The 19,145-nt window shown below is 40.8% G+C and overlaps 1 protein-coding gene and 1 pseudogene across 1 annotated transcript; both read right to left on the bottom strand.

The window, feature by feature from the left end:
* Positions 1 to 1,768: 1,768 nt before the first annotated feature.
* On the bottom strand, positions 1,769 to 5,459 carry LOC112566460 (annotated as a pseudogene).
* A 3,059-nt stretch (positions 5,460 to 8,518) lies between these two features.
* LOC112566463 (cytochrome P450 2U1-like) lies at positions 8,519 to 18,838 on the bottom strand. Its single transcript, XM_025242667.1, has 5 exons — positions 18,594 to 18,838; positions 14,370 to 14,727; positions 13,312 to 13,839; positions 10,221 to 10,661; positions 8,519 to 9,586 (listed from the first exon to the last, which is right to left on the bottom strand). Exons 2-5 carry the CDS (start codon positions 14,719 to 14,721, stop codon positions 9,381 to 9,383), a joined length of 1,527 nt encoding a protein of 508 aa, XP_025098452.1. The 5' UTR covers positions 14,722 to 14,727; positions 18,594 to 18,838; the 3' UTR covers positions 8,519 to 9,380.
* Between the last annotated feature and the right edge of the window lie 307 nt (positions 18,839 to 19,145).

Genomic DNA, 19,145 nt, shown 5'->3' with positions numbered 1-19,145 from the left:
AATGTTAAGATCAGTTTTCAATGTGAGCAACTAAAACATTTGTGTCCGCTGTTGGCAGGGTATTTATTTTCTTGTATTTTTTAACGTTTTCTGTGTTAACAAATCTTCTCCGAAGTGGAGTTCCAGCAGACCACCGAGACTCCCAGTCTAATGACAATCTGAATAAGTGGAAACAGTGATTGAACGGTCCGCACTTTGCAAACGATTCTTTAAAAAAGAATGTAGAATGAACAACATGCAGTGTCATATAGTGAAATGATGTATACAAACCTGTCCCAGCGACAATCAATTTTTTTATAAAAAAAAACAAAACAAAGGATTGTATTGTTTCTGTCGCGTTACCGCCCCCAAGCCGGCGGAAGATGCACGCCCGAAATCCGCTCGCACAGCCGGTACGAACGCGCGACCCCCTCCGCTCGGCCGGAGACGGCTTGCTGACATTCCATTCGAACCACAGGCTGAGCGCAGACCACACAACAACGGTGACAAAGACAAAGTTTACAAAACAGACAGGTTTATTAACTAACGTAAAATAACACTAATAAGAAAAACTAGCATCAAAACAATTCACAATAAAAGAGTTGCCCTGTGCACAGGCATGTTACAGTGGGTGAAGAAAAGAAAAAAAAAAGCAAAACAAGGGAAGACAAACCACCCGCACGCACTGCTGGGTGGCAAGTCAAATGTCCGCTCAAGGTGTTCGCTGGCGGCAGCCCATCCTCTCTGGCCCGCGTGCCGCTACAGCGGTGACCCCCCCTCTCTCCCTCTGGACCAGCTGTCCTCCCCTCGGTTCTCCCGTCCGGGTAGACCTTGGTCACGTGAGTCCCTGCTCGCCGACCTCCACCCTAGGTACTCCCTCGATGGCCAGGCCGCACACTCGCGCAGCAGGGTCGCGCTCACGCGCCGACGAGGCGATAGGCGCAGGGTCGACACAATGGCGGACATTAGCACGAAAGGCAATATGCAGAAACGACGACATGGACGAAGAGCAAATCCAACATGAAGAATATGAAGAAAAACGTAGAAAATATACAAAAAAAGAAAAGCCTGTAAAGAGAAACAATTCATTCAATCAGCAGGCGGCACTCTAAACACGGCTCAGTGTCCAATAACATCTTCTAGCATAAGTGTACATACATGTGACCGCTAAAACGCCGGTCCTTTAAACATACAAATCCATTAATAAAAAACCGGGTGCGCGCCACATGCGCCGCGACCCGGCCAACACAAATTCTACCCTAACATGGTGAGGCACAAAATCTTACACAAAAAAAAAAACGTAAACATAACTCGAACATGTAAAACCCCTCTCACTCGCACTACCAATGCTAACCCGGGCCCTATAGACTAGAATAGTGTGGAACTCAAAAAGGATATACTCTGCTCACCCAAATCGGCTTGTGATGATGAGAGACCAGCGCCGGCCGCTAGGGCCACGGTCCTCCACCGTCCCCCACGTCCGGCGCCGTCCGTTGCTGGATGAAGACTCTCCAGAAAAGACAGAAAAACGCGCCAAGGACCCCACGCGCGCGAAAAGCCAAGAAACAGACAAAGAAAAAGGGGGGGGGGTAGCTGTCCCATCCCGAAAGAAAAAGATACCTGTGACGCCGCGAGTCAGGGCTCTTGGGCTCGCGAGACGGATAGGGTTACACAAGGACCCGGTAAACCGTCCCTTGATTCTCCCCATCCGTACGTACACACCCAGCGACAGGCCATCACAGTACGGAAAGCACAACACGGACAGCAGAAAAATCGCCGACACGCGACAGCTTCCACAATCAATGTTTTAATATATCAAATACAGATTGAGTAATCCACGTTCTGTAATAAGTTTAATTCCATACAATCCTACACACCGCTCTACAAAAATATCGTCATGCATTCCTATGCCTTATAAAATGGCTGTGTTGTAAATTTGTTAAAAGGCTCCCACTTTTCTGTTAAAATTTTATTACTGATTTCAAAGCCTGTAAGTAGACCTACTTATTTTATTCTTGCTTACATTGTTATCCTTTTTAATTTACGCCCATAATGACCTTTTTACTCACTGACCAGCTTTAAAGTACCTTCGTCAAACTTAATAGCTGTAGTGATAACAGAGTCAGTCAAAAAAGGAGTCTAATTAAATGATAGTATTCAAATACAACACATGTTTTGTCTATTTACATTCAAATTCAAATAAATATTGATGTCCGTTTAAATATCATTTGTGTGATGTACACGACAAAGAAATAAAAAATCTGCTTAAGGTGTACGCTTTGAAAACAAATGAAGCATATGCATGATGAAAAGAACTTGTACGCAAGCGGATTAGTATTAATAAGAATAAAATTCAACAAAAAGGTGGTCCAACAAACTGCATTGAAATGTAGTTATCCTAGCTATGAATCGTGTAGGTCTCTCCCAACATTATGCCATTGAAAACTCAGTTGATTAGTCTTTCTTGGTCAACAATCTGTGTTCTCTACGTATAACATAAAAAGAACAGATAAAAATTAACTGAGGCTGTCACTCGTTAATAGATGTGCTGCAGTAATGTATACAGCTTTGATGATAAATAAATAGGAAACTCAGATGTGTTTCGGTTTCCTTTAACACACGTCCGTTCCATTACTGTTTTCATTCAGATGTTTCTTTTGTGGAACACATCCTAGGCACAGCTCGAACCTTGAAGTGTTTAGGGGTATAGCCTACTCCCAGCAGGCCTTGCAAAGATGGCAGCTCTCCAGTTTCCGGAGGGAGGAATTGGAAGTGTTGTACCATTGTTGACAGATATAGAAATAATTCCATTCTGGCAAGCGCCTCACCCATACAAACGCGTCGACCTGTTAACAATAGTTTTTTTAAATTTTATATAGTTTCGATATCGAGAATAACATAACAAATGTGATCTAAAAACGAATATCCTGAGATGGATGTATTGTGCTAGTTGTATATCGTTTTAGGCCATCACGACAACCATAAAGCTAAAAGCCATGTCTGTTAGAAATGTTTAAGAACTTGAGTTGAAATTAAACATTCATTTAGCAGCTGAGCTGAAACTAAAAGATAAAAACCACTTGTATATCAAATGTTTATAATTCAGTAATGAGTTTAAAATAATTATTTACTTAAACTTCTTAAACAGACATAACTTTTACTGTTTGAAACTTTCAAACGTCAAAGGGAAGTCACCTAACCTAACACAACTATAAACATGAAAGGATTTTGCACCAAAAAACGCGCTCATTGTTTGTTTGTTAGTTGTGTATATATGTTAAAATATGAGGGTGAATAACCTCATCTTATCAAAGAACAAATTTAAGGACTTCTGTATGCGAAGAAAGACAGGAAAAGATAACCAGTCGAAAAACATTTCGGCTGTGATGTAACTTACCCATAGAGAAGGGAATGAACTCTTCGGGTCTCCACAGTTTGCCGTCCTCTCCAATGAAACGTTCAGGTCGGAATCTGTCGGGGTCACCCCATATCTCTGGATCTCTCATCACAGAATCCAGGTTGGGGAAAACAAAAGTGCCCTTAGGGATCGTGTATCCGCCAAACTCCACGTCACATGAGGTGGCATGCGGTACACTAAGTGGAGCAATGTTGGCATAACGAAGAACCTCCATGATGACAGCCTCCATGTAAACTAACTGCGGTCTATCCTGCATAGTTGGCGCTCGCTCTGTACCGACAACTCTGTGGATCTCCTCGTAGCACTTGTCCTGCACGTCAGGGTGGTGAAGGTAGTAAACCAGAGTCCAGAGGATAGCTGTAGAGGTCGTGTCTGTGCCACCTGTGAAGATGTCGAAGACTGTCTTCAGGAGATTAACATCTGCAAATTGCAAATACTTGTATAACAGCCGCAGTTCTTGTCTGTAAAAATAACGGCTTTAGGTCAACATTTCTTTTATTTCGCTTGTGTTACTATTGCGGTTCTTCTTATTCACTTTCCTACTACGACTTCTCTCATTGACGAGTTGATTTTGGTGAATTTTAGCCAATCTTGATAGGGAGGTTTTATTGTAGACTCATGCCAATAGTAAATCTCTTATTAAAACAGAAAAACCGGAGAATGTTTACCGTTGATGTGAGGTGATCCTGACTGCCTGTTGCGATGATGATGTATTTCTCTGATGTAGGCGCCAATAAAGTCGTCATCCTCGTATATGCCCTCCTCATACCTGCGGTTGTGCTCGTCTACAAAAGGCTTGATAAACTCATTAAGCAATAGTAGAATACTGCTTACTAAGTGCTTCAACTTAAAGAAATTTCCAGGCAGGTGTCGCAGGAAAGGTAGAAAAGTGACCACTGCACCCGCTCCCCCATCGTGCAAAATGTGATGCATCAACCTAAGGTTGTTTCTAAAGACATCATCGTCATACTCCAAGCGTTTGCCAAAGAGAATGGAGCAGATGTTGTTGGACACGCTGGATTGGGTCAAGTGTCTCAGATCCAGTGACTGACGTGGCTCTCGGATATGACCCTGATGTACTCTTTGATCTCTTCTTGGACCTTTACCGCCAGCACGTTTTTGCCCATCCCTAGCTCTCGTAGGATATCCAGAGAAACCTTTCTTTGGTCTTTCCACACCACACCAGAGGTGTCACTAACGCCTATTAAACATAAACATTTCCTTACAATTCCCTAATTTTCTTGGCGAACCATAGTCCATATTAGTGTGTGTGATTTTTATTGGTGGTGCAGAGCTCAAGTGGTTTTTAAGTGAATTTTAAAGTACATCTTTACTTATGAGACATGCAATAAAAAAGGGTGAGTGCAGTCGATGGAAAAAGGACAACCTACATTGAACTCAATCTGTCCAAAAGGTCTGTTTCCACATCAATCCACAAACGTGTTACAATGTTACAGTGTATTTGTATATTTACAATTGGATACTGTTTATCAAAACCTGTAATTATAGCACTCGGTGCTGGTCAACAGACGAGCTTGGAACTTGTAACTACACAACAGGTTTTTATGCAAATGGATTTACCACAGTTATGAAATTTCAAAGCAGCTTCACCTCAACAACTACGGAAACTTTCACGATGACCCACTTTTTGGAAACAATTTGATAGCTCAAGATTATTTTTAATCCAATTTAACCTGCCTTTGCTCTTGGTTGCAAAATCCATTAAAGGGAGGTGAGGCCTGTCGGAGAAGGTGTCGGCGTTGTTTACCAACGCTTCCTTGAGGACCTTGTAGCCGTTGAGCACCACCACCAGCTGGCTGCCCAGGTACAGACTGAACACGTCACCGTACTGTCGTCGCCATGCTGCGAACTGCTCCAGAGGATCTTTCTTCATCATCAGCAGCAGGTGACCCGCCAGTGGTACAGCCAGCCAAGGTCCTGGAGGTGCACCTGCAGGTCGTCTGACGGAAAACCACCACAACAACAACACGGCAACGCCTAAAGCAAGGCCTGTGTTGATGTCGAGCATTTCCAGCAGAGATGTCATGGTGCTCTGTTAGGTCCATAAGAAATGTTTCCCGTTGTATGGTGGGACATTTTTCAAAAACCTAGGGTAGATATTATTGTATTGTGGGTAGTGCGTTCCATCCTCCGAGGATCCTACACTAAATGAACAGTCATTTATAGTACGAGTGTTCTCGTTATGACTAAAGTGCTTCTTGTCAATGTTAATGTCGCAGACTCTCGATCAAAAACCTACCACGAATAACCACTCAGAATTAACTAAAGTTGAAAAATGATTAATGACTAAATTTTGTAGTGCAAAATTAGAATCAATACCAATGGGAAGAAATCATTACGAAAGGTCCTTTTCTCCTGCTTTCCTAGTAGCCGGTGAGAATGCCGATATTTAAAAGCTTATATCTTTGAAATCAATAATTATGTTTCAAATTATTGTAACTATTAATTTAAAATGAACTTGACTCGATCATGGAGAAAAAATGTTCCAATTGAGTTGTCCCTTAATATTTCTGAATTTAAATACAGATCGACAAAATGTGGCATTTTAATTCAATGTTTTAATGAGTCTGTTCATTTGATTAAAATAGCTAATATAGTCGATTCCGGTTAATCGGACCACATGAGTACGCAATCATTTTGGTCCTTACATCTGGCTGGTCCGATCACAGGAACATGCCCTATGTTACAAGACGGAACATATGTAACATTAAAATGTCATTGTGACCTTTATTGTGCGGCACACACGTATGGCGAATATCCAAAAAAGAACTACTGTTCCTTATGAACTTTGTTCATTGAAAAAATTTACAAACTATTTCTTCAAAATAATATACTCGATACTCAGCATGCGAAGAACAATTTTAAAAAGGTTCTTACCAACTCCAGTCAACGTTTGAAGAACTGATCCAGTTTGACCTGGAGAGTTTTGTTGAAGGACTGCAACTGAACACTATCACCACAAACATTTACAACACTCCTTCACAATATACACACAAATTGTGACAGACATTTAATCTTCTTCCTCACTTGCCGATGGTTTCACCTTCTACCTGCAAAGAAACCGGAGACAGATGTTGACAGATGTTGGAGATATTAATAGCAGTGTCCTCTTCGTCACCCCTTGAGCATGACTACAGTTCAGAGCAAAACAATGCCTTGTGTCGTGACCTGAAAAACTTATCTCATTAAGATCGCACTTTAGCCGTCCAAAGCACTGGTTATAACATATGATAATTATTGCTACGACGACAGCAGCCCAGAGTGCGCTTGAACATCTCTTGGTATATCGTGCTGGACCAGTGACTACACCAAAATAATCGTCTGGCGATAGCAACTCCACACTCGCAGCAAAGACTCGACTTCATCCAACCACGTCAAAGTCCCTCTTAACGACCTGATGTTGTTAGCTGTTGTAATAATAATCATAACATAATCATAATCATAATCATAATTCCAATAAACACCATCAAAAACAAACTCAACTAGCAAAGCATAGCCTTTTAGTTCCAACGCTCCCAAGCCGCCGTTGGCGTCCGACCGTTCTGCTTTCCATTAATGTGTATTTTAAAAACTTTCCCTGAGAGGATACCATGTTGGATTTCTGATATATCCCATATCCCTTGACATGTCAAAAGTTCTTAGATCGTCATGTAAATGGACGAGTTTTGGGATGCGAAAAGTGATTGTGTGACAAGACAGACATGTGGCTTTTTAACTAGCTAATAAAAATTGCGAAAACTAAAGGAGCTTCGAAAAGTATCTCAATTTTTGTGTTTAAAAAAAATTTACTTAGCGGATACCATGCTTAACTGCTCATACGTCCTATACCTCTTGACACATCACATCTTTATATAACTGTCTCTATATACAAATATCCAAGGTTTATGATGTAAAACTTTTGAAAGATACTTTTGAAGTTTTGAATGAAAATGTTAAGATCAGTTTTCAATGTGAGCAACTAAAACATTTGTGTCTGCTGTTGGCAGGGTATTTATTTTCTTGTATTTTTTAACGTTTTCTGTGTTAACAAATCTTCTCCGCAGTCGAGTTCCATCATACCATTGAGACTCCCAATCTGATGATGATGTAGTTTGTAGTTTTGTAGCGCGCTAGTATCCGCATCACAAAGATGCGCTCAATGCGCGGTGATCCCAGCAGCCACCAAACTGCAGGTCAAATGAAAACTTCAAAAAAGTTTAAACAAGTGAGTCTTAAGATTTTTCTTGAAAGATCCAATACTATCAGACTCCTTGGTCGAGAGGGGAAGCGAGTTCCACAAAAGCGGGGCTACTTTGGAGAAGGATCTGAAACCCGCAGTCTTCTTGTTAGTATTCCCTGACTGAACACTCGGTCGTTCAAGTCTGAAGTGTGCTGCTGAACGAAGGTTCCGCTGGGGTTGGTAACAGCGAATGAGTTCTTGCAGATAGACAGGCGCAAGGTCGTGAAGACAGCCATAGGTTAAGGTTAACAATTTATGCTCAATTCGCTTCTCCACAGGAAGCCAATGCAGGTCACGAAGTACAGGAGTAATATGGTCAGTTGTTTTCTTTCCTGCAACTATCCTCGCAGCCGTATTTTGCACTCGCTGTAGCCTCGACAACTCGCTCTTTGAAATCCCCCAGAGGCAGCTGTTGGCATAGTCTAATGTAGAACCGATGAGGGACACAGCAACTGCATTTGCAGTCTTCTTATTAAGACTGGGTCGGAGTCGTCCAAGAGTGCGGATATGGAAATAACATGCCTTGACTACAGAACTGACATGATCAGACATAGTTAGAAGATTGTCAACATAGAGTCCAAGGTTCCGTACGGAGCTGGAGAGGGGGATTCTAGCTTGACCCACTTGGATGGAGTCTAGAGAGACTTTACTAAGGCTAAGCTTGGAACCACATAGCATCGCCTCTGTCTTCTCATCATTAAGCTTGAGTTTATGACAATCTGAATAAGTGGAAACAATGTGATTGAACGGTCCGCACTTTGCAAACGATTCTTTAAAAAAAGAATGTAGAATGAACAACATGAAGTGTCACATAGTGAAATGATGTACACAAACCTGTCCCAGCGACAATCAAATTTATTTAAAAAAAACAAAACAAAGGATTTTATTGCTTCCACCATCAATGTTTTAATATATCAAATACAGATGAGTAATCCACGTTCTGTGATAAGTTTAATTCCATACAATCCTACACACCCCTCTACAAAAATATCGTCATGCATTCCTATGCCTTATAAAATGGCTGTGTTGTAAATTTGTTAAAAGGCTATCACATTTCTGTTAAAATTGTATTACTGATTTCAATGCCCGTAAGTAGACCTACTTATTTTATTCTTGCTCTACATTATAATCGTTTTTAATTTACGCCCATAATGACCTTTATACACATTAACCAGCTTTAAAGTACCTTCGTCAAACTTAATAGCTGTAGTTATATCCGAGTCAGTCAAAAAAGGAGTCTCATTAAATGATAGTATTCAAACACAACACATGTTTTGTCTATTTACATTCAAATTCAAATAAATATTGATGTCCGTTTAAATATCATTTGTGTGATGTACACGACGAAGAAATAAAAAAAAAAACCTGCTAAAGTCGTAAGCTTTGAAAACAAATGAAGCATATGCATGATGAAAAGAACTTGTTCGCAAGCTGATTAGTATTAAATAGAATAAAATCGAGCAAACAGGTGGTCCAACAAACTGCATTGAAATGACTTTATCGTAGAGATGGATCGTGTAGGACCCTCCCAACATTTCGCCATTGAAAACTCAGTTGATTGGTTTTTCGGGGTCAACAATCTGTGTTCACTACGTGTAACATAAAAACCACAGATAAAAATTACCTGAGGCTGTCACTCGATAATAGATTGCAGCAGCCATGTCTACAGCTTTGATGATAAATGAATAGGAAACTCAGATGTGTTTCGGTTTCCTTTAACACACGTCCGTTCCATTACTGTTTTCATTCAGACGTTTCTTTTGTGGAACTTATCCTAGGCACAGCTCGAACCTTGAAATGTTTAGGGGTATAGACTATTCCCAGCAGGCCTTGCAATGATGGCAGCTCTCCAGTTTCCGAAGGCAGGAATTGGAAGTGTTGTACCATTGTTGACAGGTATAGAAATAATTCCATTCTGGTAAGCGCCTCACCCATACAAACGCGTCGACCTGTTAACAATAGTTTTTAATCATATATAGTTTCCATATCGAGAATAGCATAACAAATGTGTTCTAGAAAAGAGTTTTCTTAGGTGGATATATTGTGCTAGTAGGCGACCTTTCTTGACGCAAACAGTGTAACGGCCATGTTAAGTTTTCCCTGTAACCTCTTTGGCTGTTTTGCGATGGTTAGCCTAACGCTACAGCTGTTGTAGGCCATCACCACAACCATAAAGCTAAAAGCCATGTCTGTTAGAAATGTTTAAGAAATTGAGTTGAAATTAAACAGTCATTTAGCAGCTGAGCTGAAACTAAAAGATAAAAAAACCACTTGTATATAAAATGTTTATAATTCAGTAATGAGTTTAAAATAATCATTTACTTAAACTTCTTAAACAGACATAACTTTTACTGTTTGAAACTTTCACATGTGTAAAGTTACTTACCTAACCTAACATAACTATAAACATGCAAGGATTTCGCAACAAAAACGCGCTCATTGGTTGTTTGTTAGTTGTGTATATATGTTAAAATATGAGGGTGAATAACCTCATCTTATCAAAGTATAGATACAATGACTTCTAACCCAGACTCAAAAAGATACCCAATCGAAAATAAAAAATTCGGCTGTGATGTAACATACCCATAGAGAAGGGAATAAATTCTTCAGGTCTCCACAGTTTGCCGTCCTCTCCAATGAAACGTTCAGGTCGGAATCTGTCGGGGTCACCCCAGATCTCCGGATCTCTCATTACAGAATCCAGGTTGGGGAAAAGAAAAGTGCCCTTAGGGATCGTGTATCCGCCAAACTCCACGTCACATGAGGTGGCATGTGGCACACCTAGTGGAGCAACGTTGGCATAACGAAGAACCTCCATGATGACAGCCTCCATGTAAACTAACTGCGGTCTATCCTGTATGGTTGGCGCTCGCTCTGTGCCGACAACTCTGTGGATCTCCTCGTAGCACTTGTCCTGCACGTCAGGGTGGTGAAGGAAGTAAACCAGAGTCCACAGGATAGCTGTAGAGGTCGACTCCGTGCCAGCTGCAAAGATGTCGAAGACTGTCTTCGGAAGATTAACATCTGCAAATTGCAAATACTTGTATAACAGCCGCAGTTCTTGTCTGTCAAAATAACTGCTGTAGGTCAACATTTCTTTTATTTTGCTTGTGTTACTATTGCAGTTCTTCTTCTTATTCATTTTCACCGCCAGAGGATCACAGGGCCGCTTTGATTGCAGTTACATTTAGTTCTTTGGGGTTTAAAAGGAATAATTCCACATATAAATAAAAAGTCTCTTTCCAAAAACCTAGACCACATCTAGATTAGTCTCTGTACCTCTTGGTAAAGGATGGTTGATTGGTTGGTTAGCTTAGTAGGAAAGGTTTTGCACATAGAAATGATTTTGGATTGTGATGGTAAAGGGAGAGAATTAGGATATCTGAGTACAGAGTACGGCTGTCTCGGTCTATGTCTCGGTGGAAGAGACACACGCAGGCCTGACGAGAGGGGGGTACAGGGGGGCTGGTGTACCCGGGCCCGCGGCTGTCAAGGGGGCCCGGCCTTGGTCAGTGGATTTTTTTTTTCTTCTTCTCCATTTCTTTTTCTTTTAAAGAAACGTCTAAGGACAGAACACCCAAGCATTACACATGCTGAAGTTGAGTTTGAGTGTAGATATTGAGATTCGAATTGTAAACATACATTATATACTGGGAAAATAATTTACGATTACAAGTACAAGGGGCCCGGAGAGGTCTGTCCCGGGGCCCGGGCTGGCTCTCGGCGGCCCTGGACACACGTACGTACTTATACTAGTATGTTTGTTACTCTTGTAACCCAAAGGATGTGTTTTGTTTATTTATTGTATCACAGACTTTTGTGTGTGTGGGGGGGGGAGGTGGTATTTGTCAGTATTGTATTATTGATGCCACGGAGAACTAAACTGCGGCGAAATCGGGTTTTTAGAGTTCGGGGTGGAGTCTGAAGTAGTAAGAAAAAAAAAAAACTCTGGTAATATATAAATACACGGTAGTCTAGAAAACCAAATGGTCACCAAAAAAGTACATACAGTCAACTGTATCCTTTAGTTTGTAACATTCTTCGTGTTGACATGTAATCCTAGTCATTATTATTTTTGAATAAACTGTATTTTTGTGCGGTTATTGGTTTGGTTAAATTATATTTAAAAACAAACTAATATTTGCTTTACCTTTTTGACCCTGAAGAAGACGTCTGTATTGGCTCTCGCTATTCGTTTAGAATTAACAAAAGTTAAAACGGGATTCATAAAGAAATATGCGGAAATAAGGATAGAAATATACGGGCTTTTTTCCAGGATGGTAAAAGCTTGATAACTCCCCTCCCCTATTTTATTTCCTTTTATCCCCTTTTTTATTTATTTTTTTTTTTTTTTGAAAATTACCATTTGTTTAACCTGTTCTTTTGTGGATCATTTGCTTTCTTCTTCCTCAAGCAGGCTGGCCATTCTATTTAATAATAATTTTGAATTTAGTTTTTACTTAAGGAAATGTACATATATAATGATGGATGCTATTTTATGATACTGATTTAAAAATTAGGAAAGAGTTATCAATTACTAGTGTGTATAGACCAGATAAGTATGATCCAAAATTCTTTTCACATCTCGAAAAATGTATTAAACAATTAGAGGTAAAAATGCTGTTATTTGAGTAGCGTGAAATATTGCTTTAAATTATCATCTTGTGTGTCGTAATTATAAGCATAACAACAATTCTAAAGGGCAAAAACAAATTTATATGATGGTTACTAATTTGAATCTAGTTGATTTACTTTGTGAAATTAATCAAGAATGTACATGTACTACGACATACTTTGCATATGAAAATACGATTCTAGCAAAGAAGATTAAACTTCTTCCTTTTGTCGGATTCAACTATCACATCTTGTCTTCGATATATAGATATTACCCAAGGCTACAGAGCTGACCATTCTTTGATTATTCTTTTTCATTAGCTACAAAACAATAGGGAAAGAGATTTAAAGTAAAGAACTCCTCATATTTAAAAAAACAACAGGATTATCCAACTCAATAAATAACATTATTAGAGAAGTTACAGAAGAGTGTTCAGTCTTCCCATATAACAAGAATAATTTAGCAGATGTTTCTCCACGTGAGCAAGAGCTTATTGTGTCTTATTAGACATGTTTGATCAATCACTCTGTTAAATGTTGTATTTAAGATCGGGGCAGCATGCATTGCAAATAGAATTTTTAAAAAATTTTCCATCTCTAATCCATGAAGCTCAGTTTGAATTTATTCGTAGGAGCTGTCTCAAAGATAATAACAGGCTGATATATGATTGCATTGACGATTTGAATGCTAATAAACATCCAGGTTTGCCTTGATTTGAAAAAGCGTTTAATAGTATTAGCTGTAGTTTCATACTTGTTGTTTGCCGATCTTCCGAATTCAGTTCACAGCTTTGTAAATGAAAACCACTTTTGAACAAATATAAAATCGATTGTGAAAAAATCCATTCTTTGATTTCTTTGTTCGGGAACGAGAATGGCTGTGCGCTTTTGATCGGCGTGTAGCGATTTCAAGTGAATGACTGTGAACATTTTACACAACATTTCCTCTGGAGGTTTATGTTTACCTGGGGAGTAGAATAATAACTGACACCCATGTAGACTCATGCCAATAGTAAATCTCTTATTAAAACAGAAAAAAATCGGAGAATGATTACTTTACCGTTTATGTGAGGTGATCCGGACTGCCTGTTGCGATGATGATGTATTTCTCTGATGTAGGCGCCAATAAAGTCGTCCACTGTGCCCTCCTCATACCTGCGGTTGTGCTCGTCTACAAAAGGCTTGATAAACTCATTAAGCAAAAGTAGAATTTTGTTTACAATGTGCTGCATCTTAAAGAAATTCCCAGGAAGGTTTCGCAGGAAAGGCAGAAAATTGACCACTGCACCCGCTCCACCATCGTGCAAAACGTGATGCATCAACCTAAGGTTGTTTCTAAAGACATCGTCGTCATACTCGAACCGTTTGCCAAAGAGAATGGAGCAGATGTTGTTGGACACGCTGGCTTGGGTCAAGTGTCTCAGATCCAGGGGCTGACCTTGGCTCTCGGATATGACCCTGATGTACTCTTTGATCTCTTCTTGGACCTTTACCGCCAGCACGTTTTTGCCCATCCCTAGCTCTCGTAGGATATCCAGAGAAACCTTTCTTTGGTCTTTCCACACCGCACCAGAGGTGTCAATAACGCCTATTAAACATAAACATTTCCTTACAATTCCCTAATTTTCTAGGCGAACCATAATTAATCAACATTAGTGTTTGTTTCACCGCGTGCGCGTGTGTGTGTGTGTGTGATTTTTATTGGTGGTGCAGAGCTCAAGTGGTTTTTAAGTGAATTTTAAAGTACATCTTCACTTATGAGACATGCAATAAAAAAATGGTGACTGCAGTCGATGGAAAAAGAACAACCCACATTGATCTCAAACCGTCCAAAAGGTCTGTTGCCAGATTAATCCACAAACGTGTTACAATGTTACACTGGATTTGTATACTTACAATTGGATACTGTTTATCTAAACCTGTAATCTTAGCAATCGGTGCTGGTCAACAGACGAGGTAACTTGTAACTACACAACAGATTTTTATGCAAATGGATTTACCACAGTTATGAAATTTCAAAGCAGCTCCACCTCAACATCTTCGGAAATTTTCACGATGACTCACTTTTTTGGAAACAATTTGATGGCTCAAGATCATTTTAAATACAATTTAACCTGCCTTTGCTGTGCGTTACAATATCCAGGAGAGGGAAAGGAGGCCTGTCGGAGAAGACGTCGGCGTTGTTTACCAACGCTTCTTTGAGGACTTTGTAGCCGTTGAGCACCACCACCAGGCGGCTGCCTAGGTACAGACTGAACACGTCACCGTACTGTCGTCGCCATGCTGCGAACTGCTCCAGAGTATCTTTCTTCATCAGCAGCAGCAGGTGACCCAGCAGTGGTACAGCCAGCCAAGGTCCTGGAGGTGCACGTGCAGGTCGTCTGACGGAAAACCACCACAACAACGACACCACGGCAACGCCTAAAGCAAGGCCTGTGTTGATGTCGAGCATTTCCAGTAGAATTGCCATGGTGCTCTGTTATCAACATTGGAAAGTTAATTTAGATAAACCCTGTGTCACTAAAATAAAAACAATATAAGTGACTTACCGCTGATGCAGAGGAAGAAAAATGAATGAAACCACTGATGAGTGTGGTGGGGGGCACTGTACAATTGAAAATGAAAATAAAATCACCAGTTGTTTTATTTTGCTTATTCTATACTATTACTGCAGTTACATTTGGTTTTCGTGAAAACAAAAAATATATCCGTGAAAAGGGTAAAGCAGGTGTAGACCGATCTGGCTATCCCTTAGTTACAGCTCGTGACTTTGTACGCGAATACCTCGTATGCTTTTAGAACATTCCGGTTGTTATTCTTAGAATCGAGAGATTGTGCTTTGTTAATTGTATTGCGAAAGGTTTTGGATTTGTCGACATTATCGTATTAATTTGACATAGAAAATATATGTGACGAAATCTGGTTCAAGCAGAGACCGGAGTAGAAATAACAAGAGAATTTCGCTGAATGAGAGTACAGGGTAGATAAAGAAACCAAAGGGCCACAAAAAAGCATGCTGTCCTACATTTAGCTGGGTAACTGTATTCTACAGTTTGAACACTGAATTCAGGTCCGTTAATCTAATGTTCAAAAAAGGCGATACAAGTCACACAAAAGGCAACAGTAAGGTGTATTCTGTTCAACAGCACAGTTGTCCAGGTCATCAGTAAATGGAGAGACCAAAAAATAGTCTCTATTTAAATGTAATTCATTACATTCTTCTTTAACCCCATAGGGCATAGGGTCGCAACTACACCCCACCATGGGATCCGGTTCTGAGCGTCCTTCTCCAGTTGGGACCATGTCATGCCAGCTGTCTCAGCCTCGCTGTGGACCGATCTCCTCCATATCTGTCTAGGTCTCCCAACCCTGCGCCTCCCCTGTGCGTTCCAGCCCAGAGCTTGTCTCGTTAAATTGTCGGCTGGCTTTTGCAGGTTGTGACCAATCCAGCCACACTTCAGATTTTTGATGTCTTGGCTGGCAGGTGTTTGGTTGGTTCTCTCCCAAAGGTCTTTATTGGAGATCTTCTCGGGCCATCTAATGTTGAGGATGAGGCGCAGACATCTGTTGACAAATGTCTGAATCTTGCTGGCGATGGTGTTTGTCACACGCCATGTCTCACATCCATCTAGAAGGACTGACTTTACGTTTGATAAGAGTTCATTTTGTTTCATCATGTACATTCATCCTGCAGAATTGTCACAACGCACTAAATAAGCCTAGAATGACGTAATAGTGCATAACACCGTCATGCACACGTCATGCAGAGTTTATTGCATCATTTTCTGAGAGCGTCACGCAAGGCCACAGAAAGGGAAAGAGTCTAATTGCGAACTTTTCTAGATCTAACGCTTGGCCTGAAGGCTTCAAGGGTGAGAACGCATAGCGCCATAATTATTGTTATCTCCCCTACTAACATCCTTCATTATCTCTTACTTGGTCGTGGGGTACATCTGTGTTTTCTTGCGTATGTGTATATGTATTTTCACCCTTTTTAGTTTTTTATCTACGTGTGATTGAAGGTTTTATTTGTATCGTTTACTTCCACTTTGTTGTCGTCTACGTTCATTAGAGGTTTGATAGGTATACGTCGTGTCCCGCCTCTGGATGAGCGAGTGGATGTGTGTTCGTGCCAACTGTGTGAGCGGTTGCGTGGACAATGTTTGCTATATTTGTGGAGAAGAAGTGACATTTTCCAACCAAGAGTGGTCACATGATGGACAGGAATAATCATAATGGAAAAGTGAAGTGCATATGTATTTTAAATAAGTGTCTTTTCTGCTTTTTGTTTTTGACCTCCCAACAAAGAAAAATTTCTGTCTCTTGCGAACATAGACAATAAAGATGTCTTGTATCTTGTATGTCTATTCCGTTTGCAGTGTTTTGCGTTGGCCACGTGGTTTAATACAACATTTAATACAACATTTAAGAAAAACAGTAACTCCCAGATCAACTTACTGTGTTGCTAAAATATTTCGACTAGCCTTATACATTAGAATATACATTAGAATTTAAATACTACTATTTTCTTCTCATTTTAGGTTGTTTGAGTACAAATCCATGTTGAATTGTGTAACCAGCAACCGACTTCGACATGGACTTGATCTACTAAACCTTCGCCTACTTTCAAGCAACGAATACCTGACTGGTTGGCGTTTTTCAGCTTTTAAAGGGAAGTAATCCCTAGTGGAACAATTCCTAAAGGTTTTAGTGTTTTCTCCCTTATGTATTCATTCAAATACGCACAGCATTACCTCAGACTACTACTGTGGCTACTAATCAGTGGCGTAGGAACCAGGGGGGCAGCGGGGGCAGCCCCCCCAAGGAAAATACAGGGGGGGGCAGGAATATCCTTTTGCCCCCCCCAATATTTGAGACGTAATTCCTCACAAAGAGCAAAGAACTGAAGAAAGGTAGGGGAACGTAGAGAGGAGACGGTCATCACCGTCACAAAAGCGGGCCCTGAGGCAAGTGGAGGCTCTAACACCTCTGACGATCAGATCGGGGACAGTCCGTTGGTATTGTTTGCCATGCTAATTGCAGGCTGTGTTGAAGCCTGAGCGAAGAAAGCAGCCGGACAGTACATCGGTACATCGAGTGTGGTCTCCCTCCCCCCTCCCCCATAATGCGACGCCTTTTCTTTGGCGGTTTTCGTTTGACCAACATAAAACATCCCCCACCCACTCGCTGTCACCCTAAAATTATCTGCTATCGCTTACAACCGAAAGGGGCCGCACTGGCCATGGGGAACACAGAAAGCCAGTAACGAATTAGTTGCATACCAATACCCCAGTCTTGCCAATCAGACAGGAACCCTTACACTTTGTGAAAAGCTAGCGAAGCACGAGGACTTCCATCTTACTAGGCACCAACGGTTTAGTGCGAATGGACGGCTTTGACTTCACCTAAGTAAGGCAAAGACTCTGAGTCCCTATATTGGTAGTTTTCTTTAGAGACAGAGAGACTGGTATTATTGCTATCTACGACTCAGGGTTGTTCTGCCTTAAAACGAACAAAAACATACCTGAGAAGTTCCATGACACAAACGCGCTTGAATAACTGTCTCATTATGCATGCATTTAAAGAGAGGGTTGATCTGCTTAATCTGGACGAGATTGCAATGGAGTTCATTAATAGAAATCACCGAAGACGCAGTTTTTTTGGCACACTGACTTGCCAACCTTGATTAATATGATTTATATGATTATAACGTTTATCACATTTCTTGAGAATGCGTTAGCCGGGGAGTCATTCTTTAATTTGTTTTTTCTTATTTAATGCTGCTTTGCCTTTTAACAATAAAGCAGCGTGTTGTGATGCTACCACTGTGTACGTGCGTGTGTGCAGTACCCCCCCCCCATCCTTTTTTACATAATGTGCGAGAGCGAACGCCGTTCACTGTCAGCAGGGAGTTTGCCCCCCCAACGCCGAACATCTTCCTACGCCACTGGTAGCGATTACCAGACAGGACGCGCTGTAGCCAAGCCGTGGCGAGAGCAAGTACTAAAAACCTGGTTCAGACAACAGATACGGAGTTTTCATGTGATCAGATGTTACATACGGATGAAGGCACGCTGACAATAGCTATATATGTCTTGTTGATTCTAAGTAATGACAGGAGTAATTAATCGATGATATAATTAATTACACAGTAGCAACGAGGACAGCCAACGATGCATGGACGGAAACGAGCCAATCGTGTAGTATATATCACGCACTTGCCTATACACATCCAAGAGTATATTTTCCTCAAGTTCAAAAACAATGACCTATAATCTATGTCACTCTAGTGAGAAGGTCAAAAATATATAAATATATAAGTTTGCAAAAGCGTGTACTCACAACTCCACCTGCTCTTCTTGAGTAGTGTCTTGTGCATCCAGACCACAGTTCTACTTTCAAAAGAACGATCGGAATGAGCCAGGGGCCTAGCTCTCAGCTGCGCTTGATGGCTTCTAGCCAACTGGCAGTTGCACTGAGATGAACCCGAGAGGAATTGAAATTGCTATTTTAGGGGTCGCGTCTACATTCCATCTGATGCGAACCGGGTGAACATCTCTAAGCCCTACACTTCGTCAGAAGGGAAAGAACTAGGTTCGTGTCTATGTTGAAATCAGCATGATAAATGCTGAACTGGCTTGTATGTAATCGGACGAATTTATGCGAAGCAGCGGTTCGCACTTTGTAAACGGCTTTGTGTTGTGCGCCATGAAAGCTGAAACCGCTGTTAAAGAAGACACTTTTAAAAATTGAAGCTTAAACCTGCACCTACACCTCTGCCCTCTGAGTACTGCATAGTATAAGACTATAAGTATTACAAAGACCGGCTAATAACTGAAGACTGTGAAGAGGACAGTGGGGAAAGTTTATTTTTATTATTGCTGCTCTTAGGTA

Source organism: Pomacea canaliculata, linkage group LG6 (assembly GCF_003073045.1).
Source record: "Pomacea canaliculata isolate SZHN2017 linkage group LG6, ASM307304v1, whole genome shotgun sequence".
Classification (NCBI taxonomy): Eukaryota; Metazoa; Mollusca; class Gastropoda; order Architaenioglossa; family Ampullariidae; genus Pomacea; species Pomacea canaliculata.
This window is presented reverse-complemented; position numbering and strand designations above follow the sequence as displayed.

What these genes read in the sequence shown, in the direction of transcription:
- LOC112566463 (XM_025242667.1), bottom strand. Translation starts at nt 14,721, where the DNA reads ATGGCAATTCTACTGGAAATGCTCGACATCAACACAGGCCTTGCTTTA. An exon ending in TATTGTAACGCACAGCAAAG is followed by an intron (nt 13,840 to 14,369) that starts GCAGGTTAAATT and finishes TATGTTTAATAG; the next exon opens with GCGTTATTGACACCTCTGGT. An exon ending in CGGATCACCTCACATAAACG is followed by an intron (nt 10,662 to 13,311) that starts GTAAAGTAATCA and finishes TGCAATTTGCAG; the next exon opens with ATGTTAATCTTCCGAAGACA.